This window comes from Strix uralensis, chromosome 12, assembly GCF_047716275.1.
Source record: "Strix uralensis isolate ZFMK-TIS-50842 chromosome 12, bStrUra1, whole genome shotgun sequence".
In the NCBI taxonomy this organism is placed as follows: domain Eukaryota; kingdom Metazoa; phylum Chordata; class Aves; order Strigiformes; family Strigidae; genus Strix; species Strix uralensis.
Window position 1 is genome coordinate 23,410,693 of NC_133983.1, and position 18,617 is coordinate 23,429,309.

Consider the following 18,617-nt stretch of genomic DNA (forward strand, 5'->3'; position numbering starts at 1 on the left):
GCGGAGCGGAGCGGGACGGGGCTGAACGGGGACGCCATGTGCGAGGCGGCGGGGGACGATGGAGGAGAGTGTGGGGCGGACTCAGCACCGGCACGGCGCCGCCGCGGCCCCGGACACAGGTGGGAGCCCGAGCCGGGACCCGGCTGGTTCCCCGGGGCCGCTCCCGGTACCCCCCTCCGGTACCCCTTCGTGCTGCCTCCGGTACTCCGCCCCTTACCTCGGTAGCCCTCTGGTATCGTCCCCGGCATCCCTCCGGTACCTCCCGGTGCTGCTTCTGGTGCGCCCCCCGGTGCTGTCCCCCCCGGTGCTGTCCCCAGCATCCCCCCGGTGCTGTCCAACCCGGTGCGCTCCCCGGTATCCCCCAGTACTGTCCCCAGTATCTCTCCGGTACCTCCCGGTGCTGCCTCTGGTGCTGCCCCTCCCGGTGCTTTCCCTGGTATCCCCCAGTTCTACCCCAGTATCCCTCTGGTACCCCCCAGTACTGCCCCCCATTGACCCCTCCGATATCCCGCCCCCCCGGCGCTGCCTCCGGTACCCCCCCGGTGGTGCCCGGTGACCACCCGTGTCCCCACAGCCACCCGCGGCCCTGCGTGAAGTGCGGGCAGGGCTCTGCCGCCCTCGTCATCCGCCTCGGGGATGCCTTCTGCCGGTGAGGGACCCGGACGGGACGGGGGTGACACGGGGCTTGGGGACATCACAGCTTGGGGACGTCAGGTCTCTGGGACATCAAGGCTTGGGGACATTTGGGCTTGGGGACATCGGTTCTTGGGAACGTTGGGACTTGGGGACGTTGGGTCTCTGGGACATCAAGGCTTGGGACATGGGAGCTTGGGGACATTGGGTCTCAGGGACATCGTGGCTTGGGATTATCAGGTCTTGGGGACATTGGTTCTTAGGGACATCAAGGCTTAGGGACAGCAAGGCACAGGAATATTGTGGCTTGGGGACATTGGGTCTCAGGAACATCAAGGCTTGGGGACATCAGGTCTTAGGGACATTAAGGCTTGGGGATGTTGGGTCTCTGGGACATTGGGACTTGGGGATGTTGAGTCTCTGGGACATCAAGGCTTGGGGACATTGGGTCTTAGGGACATCAGACCTTGGAGACAAGGCTTGGGGACAGCAGGGCACAGGGATATTGTGGCTTAGGGACATTGGTTCTCCGGGACATCAAGGCTTGGGGACATCAGGGCTTAGGAACATTGGGTCTCTGGGACATCCTGGCTTGGGGTTATCAGGTCTTGGGGACACTGGGTCTCAGGGACATCAAGGCCTGGGGACAGGGGGCTGGGGACCATGGAACACGCCATGGATCAGGGCCGTGTCCCCGCAGTGGCTGCTTCCGTGAGTACTTTGTGCACAAGTTCCGCGCGATGCTGGGCAAGAACCGTGTCATCTTCCCAGGAGAGAAGGTACCAGCGGGGGGGGACACAGATGTCGTGGGGTGGGGAGGGGGGGACCTGAGTGGTGGCACCAGGGCCGGTGACCTTCCCTCGTGTCCCCACAGGTGCTGCTGGCGCTGTCTGGGGGAGCGGCCTCCAGCGCCATGCTCCGGCAGGTCCAGGAGGTGAGAGTGGGGGTGATGGGGGGGGGTTGGGGCTGGGGGGGGACGCGGCTCACCCACCCCCCTCACCCTGTGCCTCTGCCAGGGGCTGAGCCGGGAGACAGCCAAGAGGCTTCGCTTTGTCCCCGGCCTCATCTACGTTGACGGTAAGAATTCACCCCGCTGCCCGTTTGCCACCACGTCCTGCCAGGGCTGGGGGTCCCCAAGAAGCCCAGTGAGGCTGTGACACCCCCGGGGAGGGGGTGGGTGTCCCCTCCTCACCGTGGCGGTGGCCCCGGCGCTGCCAACTTGCTTGGCAGAGGGAGTGGTGCGGGGACAGAGCGCGGCGCAGCGGGAGCAGAGCTTGGCCCATGTGGAGACCCTGCTGCGGGCAACCGGCTTCCCCTACCACCTAGCCCACCTGGAGCAGGTACGGGGATGGCGGTGGGGGACACGCTGGGGTGGGGGGACACTCCTGGCCACCCCCAACCCCATGCTGGGGTCCGTGTCTGTCCCACAGGCGCTGGAGCTGCCTGCATCCATCTTGCGGCCGGGGCCGGGGGGGTCCGGTGAGCCCAACTCCTCCTACAAGGAGGCCGTGGAGGGCTTCATCCAGCAGCAGCGGCACGAGGGGGACAGGGACGGTGGCACCTCGCTGCCTGGCAGCCAGGAGCTGCCCCCCGATGCCCCCCGCTTGCCCGCCGCTGCCCGCACCCAGGAGCTGCTGCGGCTCTTCGAGGCTGTGGAGACGCCAACGGCGAGAGAGGAGCTGCTGCAGATGCTGCGGTGAGGGACCGATCCTGCCTGGTGCTGGCACCACACACGGTGTGGTGGCTCTGAGCCCGTGTCCCCTTGTCCCCCCAGGACCCACCTGATCCTGCAGACAGCCCGGAGCAGGGGCTACACCAAAGTGATGACGGGCGAGAGCTGCACCCGCGTGGCCATCAAACTCCTCACCAACCTGGCGCTGGGTCGCGGTGCCTTCCTCGCTGTCGACACGGTGAGCAGCCTGACAGCACCCTGTCCCCGAGCTGGGGACAACTGTCCTTGCCTGGAGGGGTGATGTGATGCCGTGGGGGGCGTTGGGGTCATGTCTTATGAGGAGCAGCTGAGGGAACTGGGGGGGTTTAGTCTGGAGAAGAGGCTGAGGGGAGACCACATGGCCCTCTACAACTCCCTGACAGGAGGGTGCAGAGAGGGGGGATGAGTCTCTTGACCCAAGGAACCAGCGCCAGGACAAGAGGGAATGGCCTCAAGCTGCGCCAGGGCAGGGTCAGACTGGCTCTTAGGAAGGATTTCTTTGCAGAAGGGGTTGTTGGGCGTTGGAATGGGCTGCCCAGGGCAGGGGGGGAGTCCCCATCCCTGGAGGGGTTGAAGAGTCGGGTTGACCCAGCGCTGAGGGATGTGGTGGAGTTGGGAACGGTCAGGGTGAGGTTCATGGTTGGACTGGAGGAGCTTCAAGGGCTTTTCCAACCGAGATAATTCAGTGATTCTGGGGTTTTTGGCGGACAGGGCTTTGCAGACAACCGCCACGGCGATGTGATGGTGGTGCGGCCCATGCGGGAGTACACGGCCAAGGAGATCGCCTTCTACAACCACTTCTTCGACGTCCCCACCGTCATCATGCCGCCCCTCCCCACCAAGGTAGAGGTGTCCCCTGTCCCACATTGAGGGGGGATCCCAAGCTCCATGTCCCCACAGCAGGGATGGGACCCCCCCGCCCCATCCTGCCCCTGCCCTCTCCGCTTGCTCCCCCAGCGCCGGGAGAAGCCCAGCATCCACCACCTGATAGAGCGGTTCCTCCTGGGGCTGCAGGAGGATTTCCCCTCCACCATCAGCACCGTCTACCGGTACGGCAGCCCCCTGGGGTGAAATGGGGGTTTTGGGGGTGAGTGGGGTGCACCTGCTTACTCCCCCAACGTTGGCTGCAGGACAGGTGAGAAGTTGAGCCCGGCTCCGGCCCAGGCGAGCAGCGAGTCCCAGCGCTGCCTGCTGTGCCTGTGTGCCCTGGACATCGCCGGGGGTGAGTTGGGGGGGAAAGGGGGGGGATTTGGGGGGGCAGCCAGGCACCCCCTAATCACACCTCTGGCTCTTGTAGAGGAGGAGCTGGCCCTGGAGCCCACACTGATCACAGAGGAGCCGGAGCCGGCGGGGAATGGGTGCTGCCAGGACACCCCGACAGCAGGGTGAGTGTGTGGGCACCATGGCCACCACACTGGCACCGTGGCCACCACGGTGGCACGGCTGAGAGTCCCTGTCTCCCCCAGGACTGAGAGCAAAGCTGCCTTCGTCCCGCTGCTGTGCTACAGCTGCCGCCTCACCTTCAAGGAGCTGGTAAGGCTTTTGGGGGGGGCAGCGGGGCGGCTCTCCCAGGGACCAGGGGGTTCCCCATCCTCACGGCCCCTCTCTTGCAGGGTCCCCTCGCCACGCTGCCGGCCTACGTGCGCGCCGAGGCCCAGCGCAGGATCCGCAGGTGGGATGGGGGGGGTGGGGGTCCCCTCCCTGCCAGCTCAGCCTGCCCCCAGTGCTGCATCCGTCCATCCACACCCCATGTCCGTCTGTCCCTTGCAGAGCAGACACGCAGTGGCAGAGCCAGGAGGTCCCGCTGGAGGACAGAGAGCCCGGCAAGAGCTGAAGGGGTTGGGGACAGTGGGGGACACAGACCCTCACCCCTCTGGGGCATCGGTGCGGCAGGGTGCCACCCCCGTGGCAGGGATGCCCCATAGGCTGGTGGGGAACCAGAGCTCCTGGGGACCCCCGGCACCCAGGCAGCTGCTTTTACACCCCGTTTTGGTTACAGCCGGGGGGCAGGGAGAACCCCCAGCCCCCATTTGGCAGGGGCCAGGGGTGCTGGTACCCCCCGGGGCAGCAGGTCTCTGGCCTCACCCCATATCCCCCTCCCTGCCCCAGCTGCGCATCAACCGGGGAGGCCTCAGCTTTGTTTTATTAGATATCTGTATAAATAAACCATTTGAATTAATAAAAAAAACCAAAAACAAAGTCACAACGAGTGTCTAGAGTCTGGCTGGGGCTACCAGCTCCCCCCACGACCACCCCCCAGCTAGGGGGGCCATGACCCAGGGCCCCCCCATCCTGGGGCTGGGGGGCTATTGCTTTTGAGTTCAACCTGGTTCTGGAGCGGGGCTGGGGGGAGTGGGGAGGGGGCACGGGCTGGCTCCTGACCCCCCGCCCCACTTTTGCCCAGCAGCCAGGGGTACCCAGGGGATTTGGGGTGGGACAGAGGGGAGCAGCTCCTGTCCCCCCCACCCTGGGAAGGCACAACGTGGTTTCCGCAGCTCAGCCGGCTTCAAAGCAACGTTAAGAAAAACATCCTCCCTAAAAGCGAGCGCTGAGCACCCTGCGGCCCACTGCCTCCCCTGGCAGGATACAGCCCCAGTGCGGGGGGTGCTGGTTAAGGCATTGGCGGTGATGTCCCCAGGATGGGGTGGGGGGGGGTGGGGGGGTGGGGCGGAGGAGCCCAGAGTCCCTTCCCCTTACTCCTTCTCCCGCGTCCACTTGATCATGGTCTCGGGGGAGCGGTAGAGGAAGATGAGCTTGGCGTAGAGCTCTTCCTCCAGCTCCAGCTCGCCCGTCTCCCGCACCAGGAAGATGTCCTGGCACAGCTTCAGGATCCGGTCCACACACGGCAGCTCCTCGAACATGATGGAGTGTGAGATCTCGCTGAAGAAACCCCGCACGAACTTCCCGATCACCAGCACGATGGAGACGTACAGCCCCATAATCCTGCAAATAATTGAGGGGGGGAAAGATACATCCTATATCCCACCCCCAGCTTCACACCCCTTTTGGGGTGCAGCCAGATCCTCCACCACCCCCTGCCCTTCCTTCACATACCCGTAACCAGCCAAGAAGCCCAAGCTGGGGGGGCTGACTTTATCATTGAAAATAACCATGGGGAGGATGTTGCCATCGTGGGGGGGGTCCTCTTTCTTCAGCCGCACCACCCACCACTCCAAGAAGCTGTCACCCCCTCGGCCGGCCCCTGCGCGCTCCCGTTTCAGCTGCACCTCCACGTCCAGGTAGCTGTCCTCCCCATCTGCATGGGGGAGGGCACCATCAGGGTACAGCGTGGCTGCTGCTGTGCTCCCAGCACTGATTTTTTTGGGGGGGGGGGGAACACACACGGTGGGACGCACCTGGCAGCAGCTGCTTGACAGGGTGGGCTTCAGGGCCGTTGGGCGCCCGGATGTATTTGGGGAAGAGTTTGGGCACTTGCCTGTAAGAGAGTGGGGGGTGAGTAAGGCGGTGGGGGGGGCACCATTGCAATGAGCATGATGGGGTCGGGGGGGGTCCGGCCTCCTGTCCCCTCCCTGGGGACACTCACACGGGGGTGTCACGGGTGCCCTGCAGCAGCTGGGCCAGCTCCAGGCGCTGCGGCGCGCCGGGCTGCAGGTCGGTGGTGTGTTTGTCGAAGGTGTGCTCCACCGTCCCCCCCTTGCCCAGGTCCCTGCGGAAAGCAGAGGCTGAGCGTGAGCATTGGGGGGGGCGGAAGCAGGGTTAAAAAAAAAAAAAACAACACAAACAAAACCATACTGGTAGTACCTCTGGAAGGTCCAGGTGAGGCGGAGGGTGATGTCGGAGGAGCCGTTTTGTAGCTCCCGGCGCATCTGCTCCCGGCTCGGGGGGCTGATGCTCCAGAGCGAGCCCGAGCTGCCCTCGATGCGGGCTGTCACGATGTCCTCGTAGCCATAGAGCGTGATGAACTGCATGGCGACCTGGCAACGGTGGGGGGGGGGGGGGGGCACGCACACACACACACACACAATTCAGCCCCCTACTCAAGGATAACCCCGCTCCAGGGCACCCCCAGTTCTGCCAGCTCACCCCCCCGCCCAGCAGGATGGAGCAAGGGGAGCGGAATTTGAGGTGGGGGGGTGGATTTACCGGCTGCCTCTCAAACCGGTTGGTGAGGGCTTCGTAGTCCTGGGGGGTGAAGGGCTGGATGGATTGCTGCTGGGCGCTCATGGTGAACAGGGGCTGCGGGGGGACGGGGTGCCATCAGCCACACAGGGGACCCCAGCATCCAGGCTGGGCACCCACCCCCCCTCTGCCTCCTCACCTCATACCCCCCCAGCTTGAGGGTGACGGTGACGTCGATGGGGTGGTTCACAACGCCCACCACGGAGCGCACCAGCGACATGAAGAGCAGCGGGAACCAGATGATGGCCACGAGGAAGAGGATGATGAGGCCCCCCATGCCGTACTTCACGATCTTCTTCTTCTTCTGCCCCTTGGGCTGGGGGTATTTCTGGGAGGGGGGAGACAGTACGAGGTGCCAGGCAGGCCTGGGGGGACCCCAAGCAACAAGAGGCTTATTGGGGGGCCCTTCCCAGCACGGCAGGGCCGTACCTTCTCCGTCTCGCGGCTGCACTTGATGATGAAGATGTTGGCGTAGATGTCCTCCACGCACATCCAGTTGGAGAGGGACAGCGTGGTGTCTGTCCAGACCCAGTCCATGACGGCCCGCAGCTCCACCAGGAAAGGCACGAGGCGAAACCTGGGGGGGACACGGGGAGAAGGGGCTGGTACGGCACCCTCCAGGCAGCCGGGGGTCTGCAGGGAGCCACACTGTACCCCTGGAAGAGGAAGAGGTTGAGGTGGTTGTATTTCTTGGTGAGGAAGTTGCCCAGGATGCGGGTGGGGTAGCCGCAGCGGATTTGGTAGGCTGATAACGAGAAGTAGATGCACTTCACGAAGTACCACAGCTGGGCCACCGTGTTGAGGCTGAACAACCTGCGGGAGGAAGGTGTCACCCCTCCGGCCACCTCCCTGCTCAGGCTGAGCCACCACACTGGCGACTCAAGGGTGCCACCCTAGGGGTGGGGGACATCCTTGAGGGATACTCGGTACCTTTCGGTGACAGCTGGCAGGATGAAGAACATCCAGAGGTGGATGCTGAAGACCAGGATGACCTGGAAGATGAGCTTGCCCAGCACGGTCTTGCGGAGGTAGAGCGCGCGGTCAATGACCATGGTGGTGAACTGGATGAGCAGCATGACCAGGAAGGCCTCTGGCACTTGGTCATCCGACAGCGAGGAGGTGATATCGGCGGCCGCCGTGTGTTTCTGGGGATGCAGGAGAAGTCAGGACACAGCCCGGCCTCACCCCACAGTGGGACCGACCTGTTGCTGCCCTGTGGGAACCCTCCTGCTCACCCCGAAGGCCCAGAAGCCGAAGATGATGATGATGAAGTCAACCACGTCAGCCAGGAACATGAAGGCGTAGACGTCGGTGGCTGCTCGGTGCTGGGTGTGCAGGATGTCCCGGAAAAACCTGCGCACCGGCTGGTACATGTTCTGTGCCCTAGAGGGGACAGAGGGGACAGAGGAGGGTGACCGAGGGCTGCACCCCGCATCCCTCCCCCCCAACCAGCACTGTGGGGCACTCACATGGTGAGGAAGAAGAGCTTGACCCGCAGCCCAAACGCCTTCAGCTTCTTCTGAGCGTGGCTCTGTTTTGCCTCTTCCTCCTCTTCTTCCTCCTCCTCCTCCCCATCCCCTGTGAGTGAGGCACAGCATGGCTGACAGCTGGGAGGTCCCACAGGGCCGCATCCTGCCCGGGCCCAGCACCCCTCTACCCCGGGGGATGCCAGCCTTGCCCCTCACCAAGGTGCCAAACTGGTGCTCACCTTCCTCCGGAGCTGCATCCGGCTGCTTCTTCCCCCGCCTCCTCTTCCTCCTGAAGCGCAGCTGCGTGGCCCCGGCCCCTTCTTCCTGCCCCACGGCATCACCCTCCGGCTCCGGTCCCACGGCTGCGCCCGGTGCCCCCGGCTCTGTCAGCGCCTCCGTCCCTTCCTCACCCGTCGGCAGTGGTGGGGACGCTGCTTCCTCCCGCCTCTCCTCCTCTTCCTCATCCTCCACCCGCTCCGCCTCCGCTTTCTTCTTGGGGAAGGGGTCCTCCTCGTGGTCCCACAACCCGTAGGACTGGGGAGGGCCATGGTCAGGGCGATGGGGTTCCTGATGCCCCCCCCATCCCACAGCACCCCAAGGACCCAACCAGCAACAGGTGCCTTGGGTGGAAACCAAGGCAGAGCCCCCAAACACCCACTGGGTGCTCTCCAGAGCCTTCATCACCCCCAGGAGCACCTCCAGCCCCTGGGGGACGCCTACCCGGGTGGCACCGGCTCCCCAGGGCTCACCAGCAGCAGGGAGCGATGGAAGAAAAGCGCCAGGAGCTGGATGAGGTCATATTTGATGTAGCGGTCACTCTTCTCCAAGCCCAGGATGCGGGGGGGGAAGAAGGGCTTCCCCTCGTTGCGTACCAGCATGGCGTAGCCATTCCAGGGGAAGAACCCAAACTGGAAGAGGTATTTCACCACCACCATCACCTGCAGGGACGTTGGCGGTCAGCGAGTGGCAGCCAGCAGCCGGGTGGCATTGCCCCCCTCACCAGTCACCCCTCGCCAACCTCGGTGAAGATGATGGCAGTCATCCAGAAGCGCTTGCTGGGCCGGGGGATGGAGAGCATGGCCCAGAGGAAGACGAGGATGGGCAGGAAGAGGGAGATGACGGAGGCGGTCACCATGTTGTTGAGGATGATGATGAAGTAGCAGAGCAGCTCGGAGTGGGCGGCCACACAGAGGTACCCGGCCAGCAGCAGCTTCAGGAACCGGTTGTGGGAGCGATAAAACTGCTCCGACTCTTCCAGCTCGGGGAAGTACAGGCGCCTGCGGGGCACAGGGTGTGTGAGCTGGCCCTGCCACCCCCCCAGCCCTGTCCCCACATCCCAGGGGGGGTGAGCTGGCCCTGCCACCCCCCAGCCCTGTCCCCACCATCCCCACATTCCCGTACCTGCTCAGGAGGAGCTCGCTGGCCGTCCGGCTCCGGTTCTGGGGCAAGGCCAGGAGCTCCTGAGACCCAGCCACGTTGTCCTGGGACCCCCAGGTTGTCACCTGCTCCTGGCTGCCAGTGGGCTGCAGGTATCCCCCCGGGGCGGGGGTGGCTCCTTGGTGCCCGCTGGGGACAGCACGGGGACAGGGGTGAGCCCCATGCCCCCGGCCGGCCCTTGCCCACGGCGCTGCTGGCTGCCCCCTCGGGGGGTATCTATGCACCTGCCTGGAAGCGACGCCGTTTTGGGGGTCCACCCCCCCGGCCCCCCGCGGGCTCAGCTCCTCGGGGGGCTCCTCCAGCGGCGGCAGGTAGAGCTCATCCAGGAGCCCGCGGTGCACGTTCTCTCCCTGCAGCGGGGCGGGGGGGTCAGTAGTGCCACCATGGTGCTGCCACCCCCTCCCTGTGCCCCCCCCACCGGTGTGTGTGTGTCCCCACCCCAAGCCCGGGGCTCACAGTGGCCAGACGGCGCGTGAGGACGTATCTCTCGAGGCGCAGGACGGCGGACATGTCGGCGTGCTCCCGGGTGCAGGCGTCCAGCCACTGCGTCAGCCCGTCCACCATGGCCCGGCACAGCACCCACAGGAACCGCAGGGTGTTCAGCGCCCGCTGCACCACGTTGCTCCGCTCTAACGGGGTGAGGAGACAGGCGGGCGGGGTCACTTCACGCCCGCTCAGACCCCCCCACCACCACCCCTCTAGTGCTGCCCACCTACCGGAGCCTTCTTCCTCCTCTTCCTCCTGGCCTTCAGCCTCTTCGGGAGCCTCCAACTCCTCCTCCCTCCCTCCATTTTCCCCTGCAAGGGTCAGACCCGCCCCCGGGAAGGGGTAGCACTGGCTCAGCGGACGCTGAACATCATTTCTGGCCCCTGTTGGGTTTCTCCCACCCATCACCCCGTCCCCCTCATCCAGCTTAAAAACCAGCGCAACCCCATTGTAGCCATCAGAGAGTCCACACACCCCTCAGGGACTGAGGTGATGCCCCGTTATGGGATGCTGATTGCTGCCAGGGCAAACAGCAGGCACAGGGCAGGGCTGTGTCCTCTCCTGCCCCCCCCCCCACCCCATTTTGGGGTGAGCCAGACCCACCTGCAGCGGCCTCGGCGCCGGGGGACTCCGGCTGCTCCTGCTGCCGCAGCGCCGTCCTGGTGTTGGTCACCCAGGCCTGGTAGGCGAGCTGGCAGGGGACAGAGGCCATCAGCACCCCGCGGGCACCATCAGCCCCCCCGCCCCGGCCCCCCCCACCCCAGCCATGCTCACCTGGAAGGCGCTCTGCCTGCTCGGCCGTGGCTCCTCCGGCACTGCCGCCTCCTCCTCCTCCTCGCTGTCTGACTCGAAGAGGAAGTATTCCCCTGAATGCAGCACTGTGGGGGTGACACGGGGTGTCACAGCACGGCTGGTGACACGGCACAGGGTGTCATGGCTTGGCTGGTGCCCAGTGGCACAACATGGGGTGTCATGAAATGGCCAGTGCCCAGTGTCACGACACGGGGTATCACAACACGGCTGGTGCCACGGCACAGGGTGTCATGACATGGCCAGTGCCCAGTGTCACAACATGGGGTGTCATGGCATGGCTGGTGCCATGGCATGGGGTGTCACGACATGGCCAGCGCCCAGTGTCATGACACAGGGTGTCATGGCCCAGCCGCCACCTCCCCAGGGCTCTCCGCATGACATGGCAATGCCAGCGCAGTGCCGAGGACACCCGTGGGTTCCTCCGTTGGGGACAAAGACTCAACCCCCACATCCCTCACGTGGGGTCCCTCCGTTGCCGGTGTTCAGGGACGACCAATGCTGGTGACCCCAAACCCAGCCTGGCACCCCCGATCTGACACCCCGTTAGCGTTGGGGACACGGAGAAGCCCTGGTTAGTGCCCTGCGGCCGAGCACGGGGACAGGGGACATGCAGGACGTCACCTTGCTGAAAGCACCGTCACCACCGCTCCCCGCGGGTGTTAGTGGTCCCCGGCGGAGGGACCTTGCCGAGGGGCTGCGCCCTGTTACAGCCCCCGTGCCGGGGCAGTACCTGCGGCGTGGTCTAACCATGGCCGCCACCACCGCTCCCTCTGCCGGGAAGGGTCCGCCGGGCCGCCGGGCGCTGTGGAATGGCAGATGGGGGAGCTGAGAACGGCCACGCTCAGTGTACCCACCCCCCAGCACAGGGGCGAGCCGCTGGCGCATGGAACTGGGGCTGGGGGCGGGGGGGGGAGGTTCACCACAACGCTCCGTGGGGCTTCACCAGGCGTCGGCAATGGGTTGTGGTCACACCGCTGTGCCCGGAAAGGGGTTAGGGGGGACAGGAGGAGTTGGGGGGGACAGGAGGGACCCCCCCTCCGGGTCTCACCTGGCCTGGCCTCATCCTGCCCCCCGCCGGTGCCACTGGGCAGCCGCTCCTGGTGGTATTTCTCCTGCTTGGCTCGGATCCGCTCCATCCTGCCAGGCAGAGGCTGCTGCGGAGCCCGCTCCCGCAAACCACCCCCTACCCCAGGGGCACCCCCATCCACCCCACCCACACCGGGGTACCCCAAGGTGCTGGTGGTGAAGGGGAAGGGTGTCCCAAGTGCCCCCCAAAACCCACTCACTGCCGTTTCAGCTGGGCCAGCGACTTCTTCTCAGCTAGCCGGTGGGAGCGCATGCTCTTCACAGCGCTGGCCTTGAACAGCGCAACACCCCTGCGGGGAATGGCGAGAGGGTAAGGGGGGTACCACAGAATCAGAGAACCACCTCGGTTGGGAAAACCCCTTGAAGCTCCTCCAGTCCAACCATGAACCTCACCCTGACCGTTCCCAACTCCACCACATCCCTCAGCGCTGGGTCAACCCGACTCTTCAACCCCTCCAGGGATGGGGACTCCCCCCCTGCCCTGGGCAGCCCATTCCAACGCCCAACAACCCCTTCTGCAAAGAAATCCTTCCTAAGAGCCAGTCTGACCCTGCCCTGGCGCAGCTTGAGGCCATTCCCTCTTGTCCTGGCGCTGGTTCCTTGGCTCAAGAGACTCATCCCCCCTCTCTGCACCCTCCTGTCAGGAGTTGGAGAGGGCCATGAGGTCTCCCCTCAGCCTCCTCTTCTCCAGACTAAACCCCCCCAGTTCCCTCAGCCGCTCCCCATCAGACCTGTGCTCCAGACCCTGCACCAGCTCCGTTGCCCTTCTCTGGACACGCTTGAGTCCTTCAATGGCCTTTTTGGAGTGAGGGGCCCAAAACTGAACCCACTCATCAAGGGGCGGCCTCATCAGTGCCGAGCACAGGGGTAAGATCCCTTCCCTGTCCCTGCTGGCCACGCTAGTGCTGATACAAGCCAGGATGCCATTGGCCTTCTTGGCCACCTGGGCACAGTGCTGGCTCATTATCAATCAATTAACCCCCCAGGTCCCTCTCTGACTGGCAGCTCTCCAGCCATTCCTCCACCGCAGCCCAAAACCCTCCTGGCCCCCAGCCCCAACCTGGAGGCTTGCAGGGCAGAGGCCTGGAGGTCCAGCATGACGTGCAAGAAGTAGTAGCTGAGAAAGATGCGGCGCTGGAGAAGGAGGAAGAAGAAGCAGATGCTGTCCCAGATGATGCCCGCCTCCTCCACGGGCAGCGAGCAGTCATGGTCCTTGCCCATCTCCTTGGCTGGCAGGCAGAGATGCAGGCAGGTCAGGCAGAGATGAACCCCACCAGCTCAGGCAGGGCAACCCCCAGCCACCCCCCCCACTCCAGGGCCAGCAACTCACGGTCGTAGTAGCCCTTGACAGTGCAGACCAGGCTGAAGAGCTGGATCACCCAGCAGAAGTTGCTCTGCATCTGCTGCACGAAGACGCAGGAGAGGAGCTGCAGGGAGAGAAGGTAGAGCACGGGGTTTGCCCCGGGACCGTGTTACCCCCCCTCGCCCCCTCCCCACAGGATGCCCAGTGGCCCCAAGGAACAGCCCAAAGACCAGCAGCCCTCACCGACAACATATTTTTGGAGATGATGACAGTGATGTTGTAGAGGATGAGGCAGTCCCAGAGCACCAGGCGAGCCCGTGCCGGCTTGCGCAGCATGGCAGTGCCGAAGAGGAGGAGGTAGAAGCAGGCCAGCAGGTAGCCGAGGCCGAAGAGGCTGATGCGGGTGGCGCCGGTGATGAAGACCACCACCAGGACGAACCAGAAGAGGTAGCGGAAGACCACCACCTTCACCATGTCCAGGTACGACCTGGGGGACGGGGCACTCAGGGCGGGGTCCCTGTCCCCTCCCAGCACTCACGCTGGACACCGCCTGGTTTTGGGGTGAAACAAGGGGCTACCCCACACCCCAGCATGGTCCCAGTCCCCACAGCAGCTCTATTTTGGGGGACAAAGTGCCTTGGCTCAGTCTATGGGGTCCCAGTGTCCACAGGGGTCCTGCACCGTCACCAGGGGTGTCCTGGACCACCAGATCTTCCAGCACAGCCTTGGGGGGCTCCTGTCCCAGCCCAGGGGTCCGACCCTAGTGACAGGGGGTCCTGTCCCAGCTCGGGGGTCCCACCCTAGTGACAGGGGGTCCCATCCCAAGCCAGAGGGTCCCATCCCAAACTGGGGAGGTCCTACCCCCATGGCCGCAGGTGCCCCAGCCCACCCCAAGCCCGGGCACCCACCGGCAGTGGATGAAGTTGGGGGTGGGGTTGCGGGGGTCCTGTGCCAGGTCGAGCCGGTCAGTATTGTCGCCAGCCGCCCGCAGCCACTCCTCGGTGCGCTCGGCCTCGAAGACCCGCCACTGCTGGGCCGCGCACAGCAGCAGCACGAAGTCGTCTGCGGGCACATGGCGCAGATGGGGGCGGGTGGGGCTGTGCTAGCCCACGCCCATTTAAAAAGGGGGCATGGTACCCACCAAGCCCCTCCCCAAAAAGGTGGGGCACCCCCACGCCACTCCTCCCCTGGGGTGTGGGGTTCATTAAGCTCCCCCAAGGGGTGTGGCTTTAATTAAGCACCTCCCTGAAGGCATGGCTCTCCCCAAGCCCCTCTTTTTATTTTTTTTTTTTAGTGGGTGGGGCTCTTCCACAGCCCCACCTCCAAAAGGGGAGTGGATACCTGTGAAGCTTCACCCCCACAGGTGTGGCTTTTATAGCTCCTCCCACGCCCCCGCTGCTCACCTTCCTGGGGGCAGGACGGGACCCCCCCATGGCTGGGGTTGCTCCATGGGCAGTGGGGGGACAGGGGCTGGAGTAGGGGGACAGGGTACCCCGTGGGCTTGGGGGGGGTGACAGGGCACCCCATGGGCATGAGGGGTGCTGGGGCTGGAGTACGGGGCACAGGGCACCCCACGGGCAGGGGGCTGCCAGAACTGGGGCACCCCATGGTCAGGGGGTGCTAGGGGCTTGGGGGGGTGCCAGGGCACCCCATGGGCAGGGGGTGGTCCTGGGGCTGGAGTAGGGGGACAGGGCATCCCATGAGCAGGGGGGGTGCCAGGGGCTGGGTGGGGGGGGGGACACACAATACTCACTGATGAGGTTGGTGGATTTGGGGGCTACGAAGAAGTCGGGCAGGTAGAGCCACTTGATGAGCGCCGAGTTGATGGGGAGGGCCAGGCTCCAGCGCCATGGGTAGTCTGGGGGGGGCACGGTGGGCACGCTTGATGCCAGCCTGCCCCACACATAGACCCCCACCTCCCCTACCCAGGCAAAGGGGTGGGTGCCCCCCCCCTTACCCACGCAGAGGGCGGGCGGCATGCCCACGCACAGCAGGTACTGGTAGAGGAGGAAGATGACGAGGAAGAGGCAGTACTTGGGCCAGAGGCGGGCGATGGCCGCCCGCCGGCGCCGGGTCAGGATGACGACGAGCCAGCAGCCGTGCAGGATCACCATGAAGTTCATCCGCTGCCCGATCACATTCACCGTCATCAGGAAACAAATCTGGGGTGGGATGGGGATGGGGGGGGATGCAGAGGCTCAGCCCCAGGGTGCTGCGAGGGGTGGGATCCCCCCCACCTTCCTCCCCGCAGCACCCGCTCCCCACCTCCAAGCCGAACTTGTAGTAGAAGTAGTTGAGGAAATATTTGGCACAGCTGATGAGGCCGTGGTCGAGGTGCTCGCGGGAGATGTCCTCGAAAATGGTCTCGGTGACGGGGGCCACCAGCTGGTGCTGTTTGCGGTAGTACTGCTGCCGCCGGTACACCACCGCCTCGAACACCAGCAGCAGCAGCACCAGGAGGTGGTTCTGGAGGACGGGGCGGGCAAGGGGATGCTCAGCACCAGGAACATGCCACCGAGCATCCCCCCACATGGTCCCCATGGACAGGGTGTCCCCACGCCCACCTGGATGTAGCCCAAGTTGGGGTAACCTTTGTGGATGCCGAACCAGTTGGCAGGGTCCACGGGGCCGCGGTACAACGTGGAGTTGCCCAGTTCCTCCGGGCTCAGGTTGGTGCTGTTGAGCTGGGGCTGCAAAGAGGAGCAGCACCAGGCCTCAGCACCCCTCGCTCCAGCCAGGGAACCCCCCACAAGCACCCCAAGAACCGTGTATATACCCCCCACCAGCCCTGGCACCTGGGTGCAGTTGCTGGAGTATTCATGGGGGTCGACAATCTTTAGCTGGTAGAGCATCTTACAGACGATGATGATGCAAGTCCAGACGGTGGAGAGGCAGGAGGCCATGTGGCGGAAGCGGCAGTAGGGCATGGCGAAGGCCCACAGCAGCACCAGCAAGAAGTTCATCACCGATACCTGGGGCAGCGGCCGTGTCAGCACGCCGGGGTGCCCAGCTGAGCCCCCCCATCACCCCATCACCCTGAGGCTGGTAGAATCACAGAATCATCTGGGTTGGAAAAGACCTTGAAGCTCCTCCAGTCCAACCATGAACCTCACCCTGACCGTTCCCAACTCCACCACATCCCTCAGCGCTGGGTCAACCCGACTCTTCAACCCCTCCAGGGATGGGGACTCCCCCCCTGCCCTGGGCAGCCCATTCCAACGCTCAACAACCCCTTCTGCAAAGAAATCCTTCCTAAGAGCCAGTCTGACCCTGCCCTGGCGCAGCTTGAGGCCATTCCCTCTTGTCCTGGCGCTTGTTCCTTGGGTCAAGAGACTCGGTTAAAGGTACCTCCTGCAGGGCCACCCAGACGGTGTAGAGAGCCACCAGCTTGAGGATGTGGAGCTCTAGCAGGCGGCCCACGAAGACCTGTCCACGGGTCAGTGTGTCCGAGAAGGTCCAGCCCAGCACGATCAGGCGCTCCAGCACCAGCCCCCATTTGGTGGGCACTGCAGGGACACGGACCGTCACGGACACCCCCACAGCCACCCTGGCTCAGGGGACATCCCAACCCATCCCTGTATCCTCCTGTGCTTGGAGGACACCCCAATCCAACCCTGTGCCCTCCAACCCTTTTCCTGGCTTGGAGGATGCCTCAATGTACCCCTGCACCCCCTCTGTCCCATCCTGGCTTGATGGACACCCCAATCCATCCCCATCCCCTCCATGCTTGGAGGACACCCCAATCCATCCCTCTAGCCCCTTCCTGGCTTGGAGGGCACCCCAATCCATCCTTCTACCCTACCACACTTGGAAGTCCCCCCAAATCCATCTCCCTACCCTTCCAGCCCCTTCCTAGCTTGGAGGACACCCCCTCCACCCTGTCCCCCCATCCTGCCCGGTACCCTGTGATGCGGTGTCGGAGTCACCCATCCCAGCGTTCTCGGCAGCAGCCGCATCCCGCAGCAGCCGGCTGCCGTGCAGCTCCTCGGGCCTGAGGGGAGGAAGGCTCAGAGTGGGGACGGGGGCCTCAGGGTGCAGGGGGTGGGTCACCCCAGCGCAGGGCCCTACCTGGGGATGTGGCAGGGCGGCGGAGCAGCGGCAGGGACGTGCTCCAGGTCGGTGATGTGCATGAAGGGGCGGTGGAAGTAATGGAGCTGCAGGATGCAGGCCAGGAGGAAGAAGCCTGGGATGAGGGTGCTGGAGAAGAGCTCGGAGACGCTGAACTGCTCCAGGCCCAGGTCGCCCAGCCTGGGTGGCGAGGGGAAGGTCAATGCGGGGCCGCATCCACCCCACCCCACATGGGCATCGAGCCGCCGTGGCGGGTCTGAACCCCAACTCCCCCCCTGCCTCAGTTTCCCCACGGGCATCGCATCCCATGGCTGTGCCCTGGTACCACCACGGGGCTGGTGGCAGCAGGGACCCTGCAGCAGGTCGGAGACACTCACTGCTCATCGGTGAGGCCCGTCAGGTTCCTCCAGTACATTGGGAAGTCCTCGAACTGGAAGGTGTAGACGGCGATGAGCACCAGCATGGTGTAGGCCACCACTAGCCACCAAAAGCCCTTCAGCACCTTGCGCCAGAGGCTGTAGTACACCTGCGGGGACAGGGACATCAGCAGGGACACGCCAGGGACAGGGACAAAGAGGGGTCCCCGTTCCCCCCTACCTGGAAGAGGGTGAGGCAGAGGAGGAAGAGGAACATGTAGACGATCTTGTAGACGACGAGGCGCCCGGCGAAGCTCACCACGATGAACATGCCGGCGCAGACGCAGATCCAGTATTTGGCGTAGAAATCCCGCACCAGGCCCCCCAGCGCCTTCAGCACGTCCCGCTGCCGGCTGGGCTCTGCGAGACACGGGGAGGTGGGGGGGGGCTACAGGCAGCCAGGCAGGGGGCACAGTGTGTCCCCCACCTCCAGGCACTCACACCGCAGGGATGCTCAACCCAGGTCCCTCTGGGAGCCCTCACCTGTGTCTGAGACGGTCACTTCCAGGAGAGGGGTGGTTGGGCACCTCCTCGTTAGCAGCTTCTCCTTAACGAACTGCCGCAGCAGCAGCCAGAAGGTGAGGGTGAGCAGGAGCTGCGGGGACAAGCGGTAAGCAGGGACAAGCTGGGGGCCAGCAGGGCCAGGGGTGGGGGACAGCAGGCTTACCATGGCCCCCAGGTCCAAGCAAGGATATTTAGGGTGCACCAGCCCCAACTGCTCAAGGCTCATGAAGCCGACGCGGGTGGGCAGCTCGGGGGCCAGATCCATGCCCCAGACGTAACGCAGGCTGCAGAGAGCGACACCGTAGAGGAGGAGGAAGGGCGAGCAGAGCATGGCAAAGTGATGCCGGCTCCGCACGGTCCAGATGAGGCAGGCCCAGAGCAGCAGCACGAAGGTCAGCCAGCTGTGGTAGGTGATGCTCCACACCTACAGGCGGGCAGGATGAGGCCACTCACCCGGGCTCAGCCCCCCACCATATCACAGAATCACAGAATCACCTCGGTTGGAAAAGCCCTTGAAGCTCCTCCAGTCCAACCATGAACCTCACCCTGAC

The 18,617-nt window shown here is 64.7% G+C and overlaps 2 protein-coding genes across 5 annotated transcripts in view; one reads left to right on the plus strand and one right to left on the minus strand.

Moving 5' to 3' along the window:
* Positions 1–4,550, plus strand: CTU2 (cytosolic thiouridylase subunit 2). Of its 3 annotated transcripts, XM_074881240.1 has the most exons (15): positions 1–119; positions 575–649; positions 1,334–1,412; positions 1,508–1,567; positions 1,650–1,710; positions 1,864–1,973; positions 2,064–2,329; positions 2,408–2,543; positions 3,056–3,187; positions 3,302–3,393; positions 3,475–3,566; positions 3,642–3,729; positions 3,811–3,877; positions 3,958–4,016; positions 4,115–4,550. In XM_074881240.1, the coding sequence occupies exons 1-15, from the start codon at positions 37–39 to the stop codon at positions 4,176–4,178; spliced, it is 1,464 nt and encodes a 487-aa protein (XP_074737341.1). In that variant the 5' UTR covers positions 1–36; the 3' UTR covers positions 4,179–4,550. The 3 variants fall into 3 exon arrangements, with proteins under 3 accessions (XP_074737341.1, XP_074737343.1, XP_074737344.1); XM_074881242.1 differs by lacking the exons at positions 575–649; positions 1,334–1,412 and having other exon boundaries at positions 46–119; XM_074881243.1 differs by lacking the exons at positions 1–119; positions 1,334–1,412.
* PIEZO1 (piezo type mechanosensitive ion channel component 1 (Er blood group)) overlaps positions 4,470–18,617 on the minus strand; it is a 27,103-nt gene continuing 12,955 nt past the window's right edge. The window contains exons 12-51 of one of the 2 annotated variants that reach the window (XM_074881197.1): positions 18,230–18,490; positions 18,046–18,157; positions 17,744–17,922; positions 17,524–17,672; positions 17,147–17,326; positions 16,981–17,069; positions 16,427–16,584; positions 15,874–16,050; positions 15,643–15,768; positions 15,344–15,544; positions 15,036–15,240; positions 14,832–14,936; positions 13,987–14,140; positions 13,322–13,565; positions 13,106–13,202; positions 12,836–13,004; positions 11,976–12,065; positions 11,738–11,826; positions 11,420–11,491; positions 10,651–10,754; positions 10,480–10,567; positions 10,107–10,187; positions 9,847–10,019; positions 9,619–9,740; positions 9,355–9,519; positions 8,972–9,230; positions 8,703–8,891; positions 8,193–8,487; positions 7,954–8,062; positions 7,720–7,867; positions 7,415–7,629; positions 7,139–7,297; positions 6,914–7,061; positions 6,624–6,812; positions 6,449–6,541; positions 6,107–6,279; positions 5,889–6,011; positions 5,701–5,780; positions 5,399–5,600; positions 4,470–5,287 (exon numbers count right to left, since the gene is read on the minus strand). In XM_074881197.1, coding sequence (XP_074737298.1) covers positions 5,038–5,287; positions 5,399–5,600; positions 5,701–5,780; positions 5,889–6,011; positions 6,107–6,279; positions 6,449–6,541; positions 6,624–6,812; positions 6,914–7,061; positions 7,139–7,297; positions 7,415–7,629; positions 7,720–7,867; positions 7,954–8,062; positions 8,193–8,487; positions 8,703–8,891; positions 8,972–9,230; positions 9,355–9,519; positions 9,619–9,740; positions 9,847–10,019; positions 10,107–10,187; positions 10,480–10,567; positions 10,651–10,754; positions 11,420–11,491; positions 11,738–11,826; positions 11,976–12,065; positions 12,836–13,004; positions 13,106–13,202; positions 13,322–13,565; positions 13,987–14,140; positions 14,832–14,936; positions 15,036–15,240; positions 15,344–15,544; positions 15,643–15,768; positions 15,874–16,050; positions 16,427–16,584; positions 16,981–17,069; positions 17,147–17,326; positions 17,524–17,672; positions 17,744–17,922; positions 18,046–18,157; positions 18,230–18,490 — 6,222 coding nt within the window. In that variant the 3' untranslated portion in view covers positions 4,470–5,037. The remainder of the gene's footprint in view (positions 5,288–5,398; positions 5,601–5,700; positions 5,781–5,888; positions 6,012–6,106; positions 6,280–6,448; positions 6,542–6,623; positions 6,813–6,913; positions 7,062–7,138; positions 7,298–7,414; positions 7,630–7,719; positions 7,868–7,953; positions 8,063–8,192; positions 8,488–8,702; positions 8,892–8,971; positions 9,231–9,354; positions 9,520–9,618; positions 9,741–9,846; positions 10,020–10,106; positions 10,188–10,479; positions 10,568–10,650; positions 10,755–11,419; positions 11,492–11,737; positions 11,827–11,975; positions 12,066–12,835; positions 13,005–13,105; positions 13,203–13,321; positions 13,566–13,986; positions 14,141–14,831; positions 14,937–15,035; positions 15,241–15,343; positions 15,545–15,642; positions 15,769–15,873; positions 16,051–16,426; positions 16,585–16,980; positions 17,070–17,146; positions 17,327–17,523; positions 17,673–17,743; positions 17,923–18,045; positions 18,158–18,229; positions 18,491–18,617) is intronic. The other variant, XM_074881199.1, reaches the window with a different exon arrangement.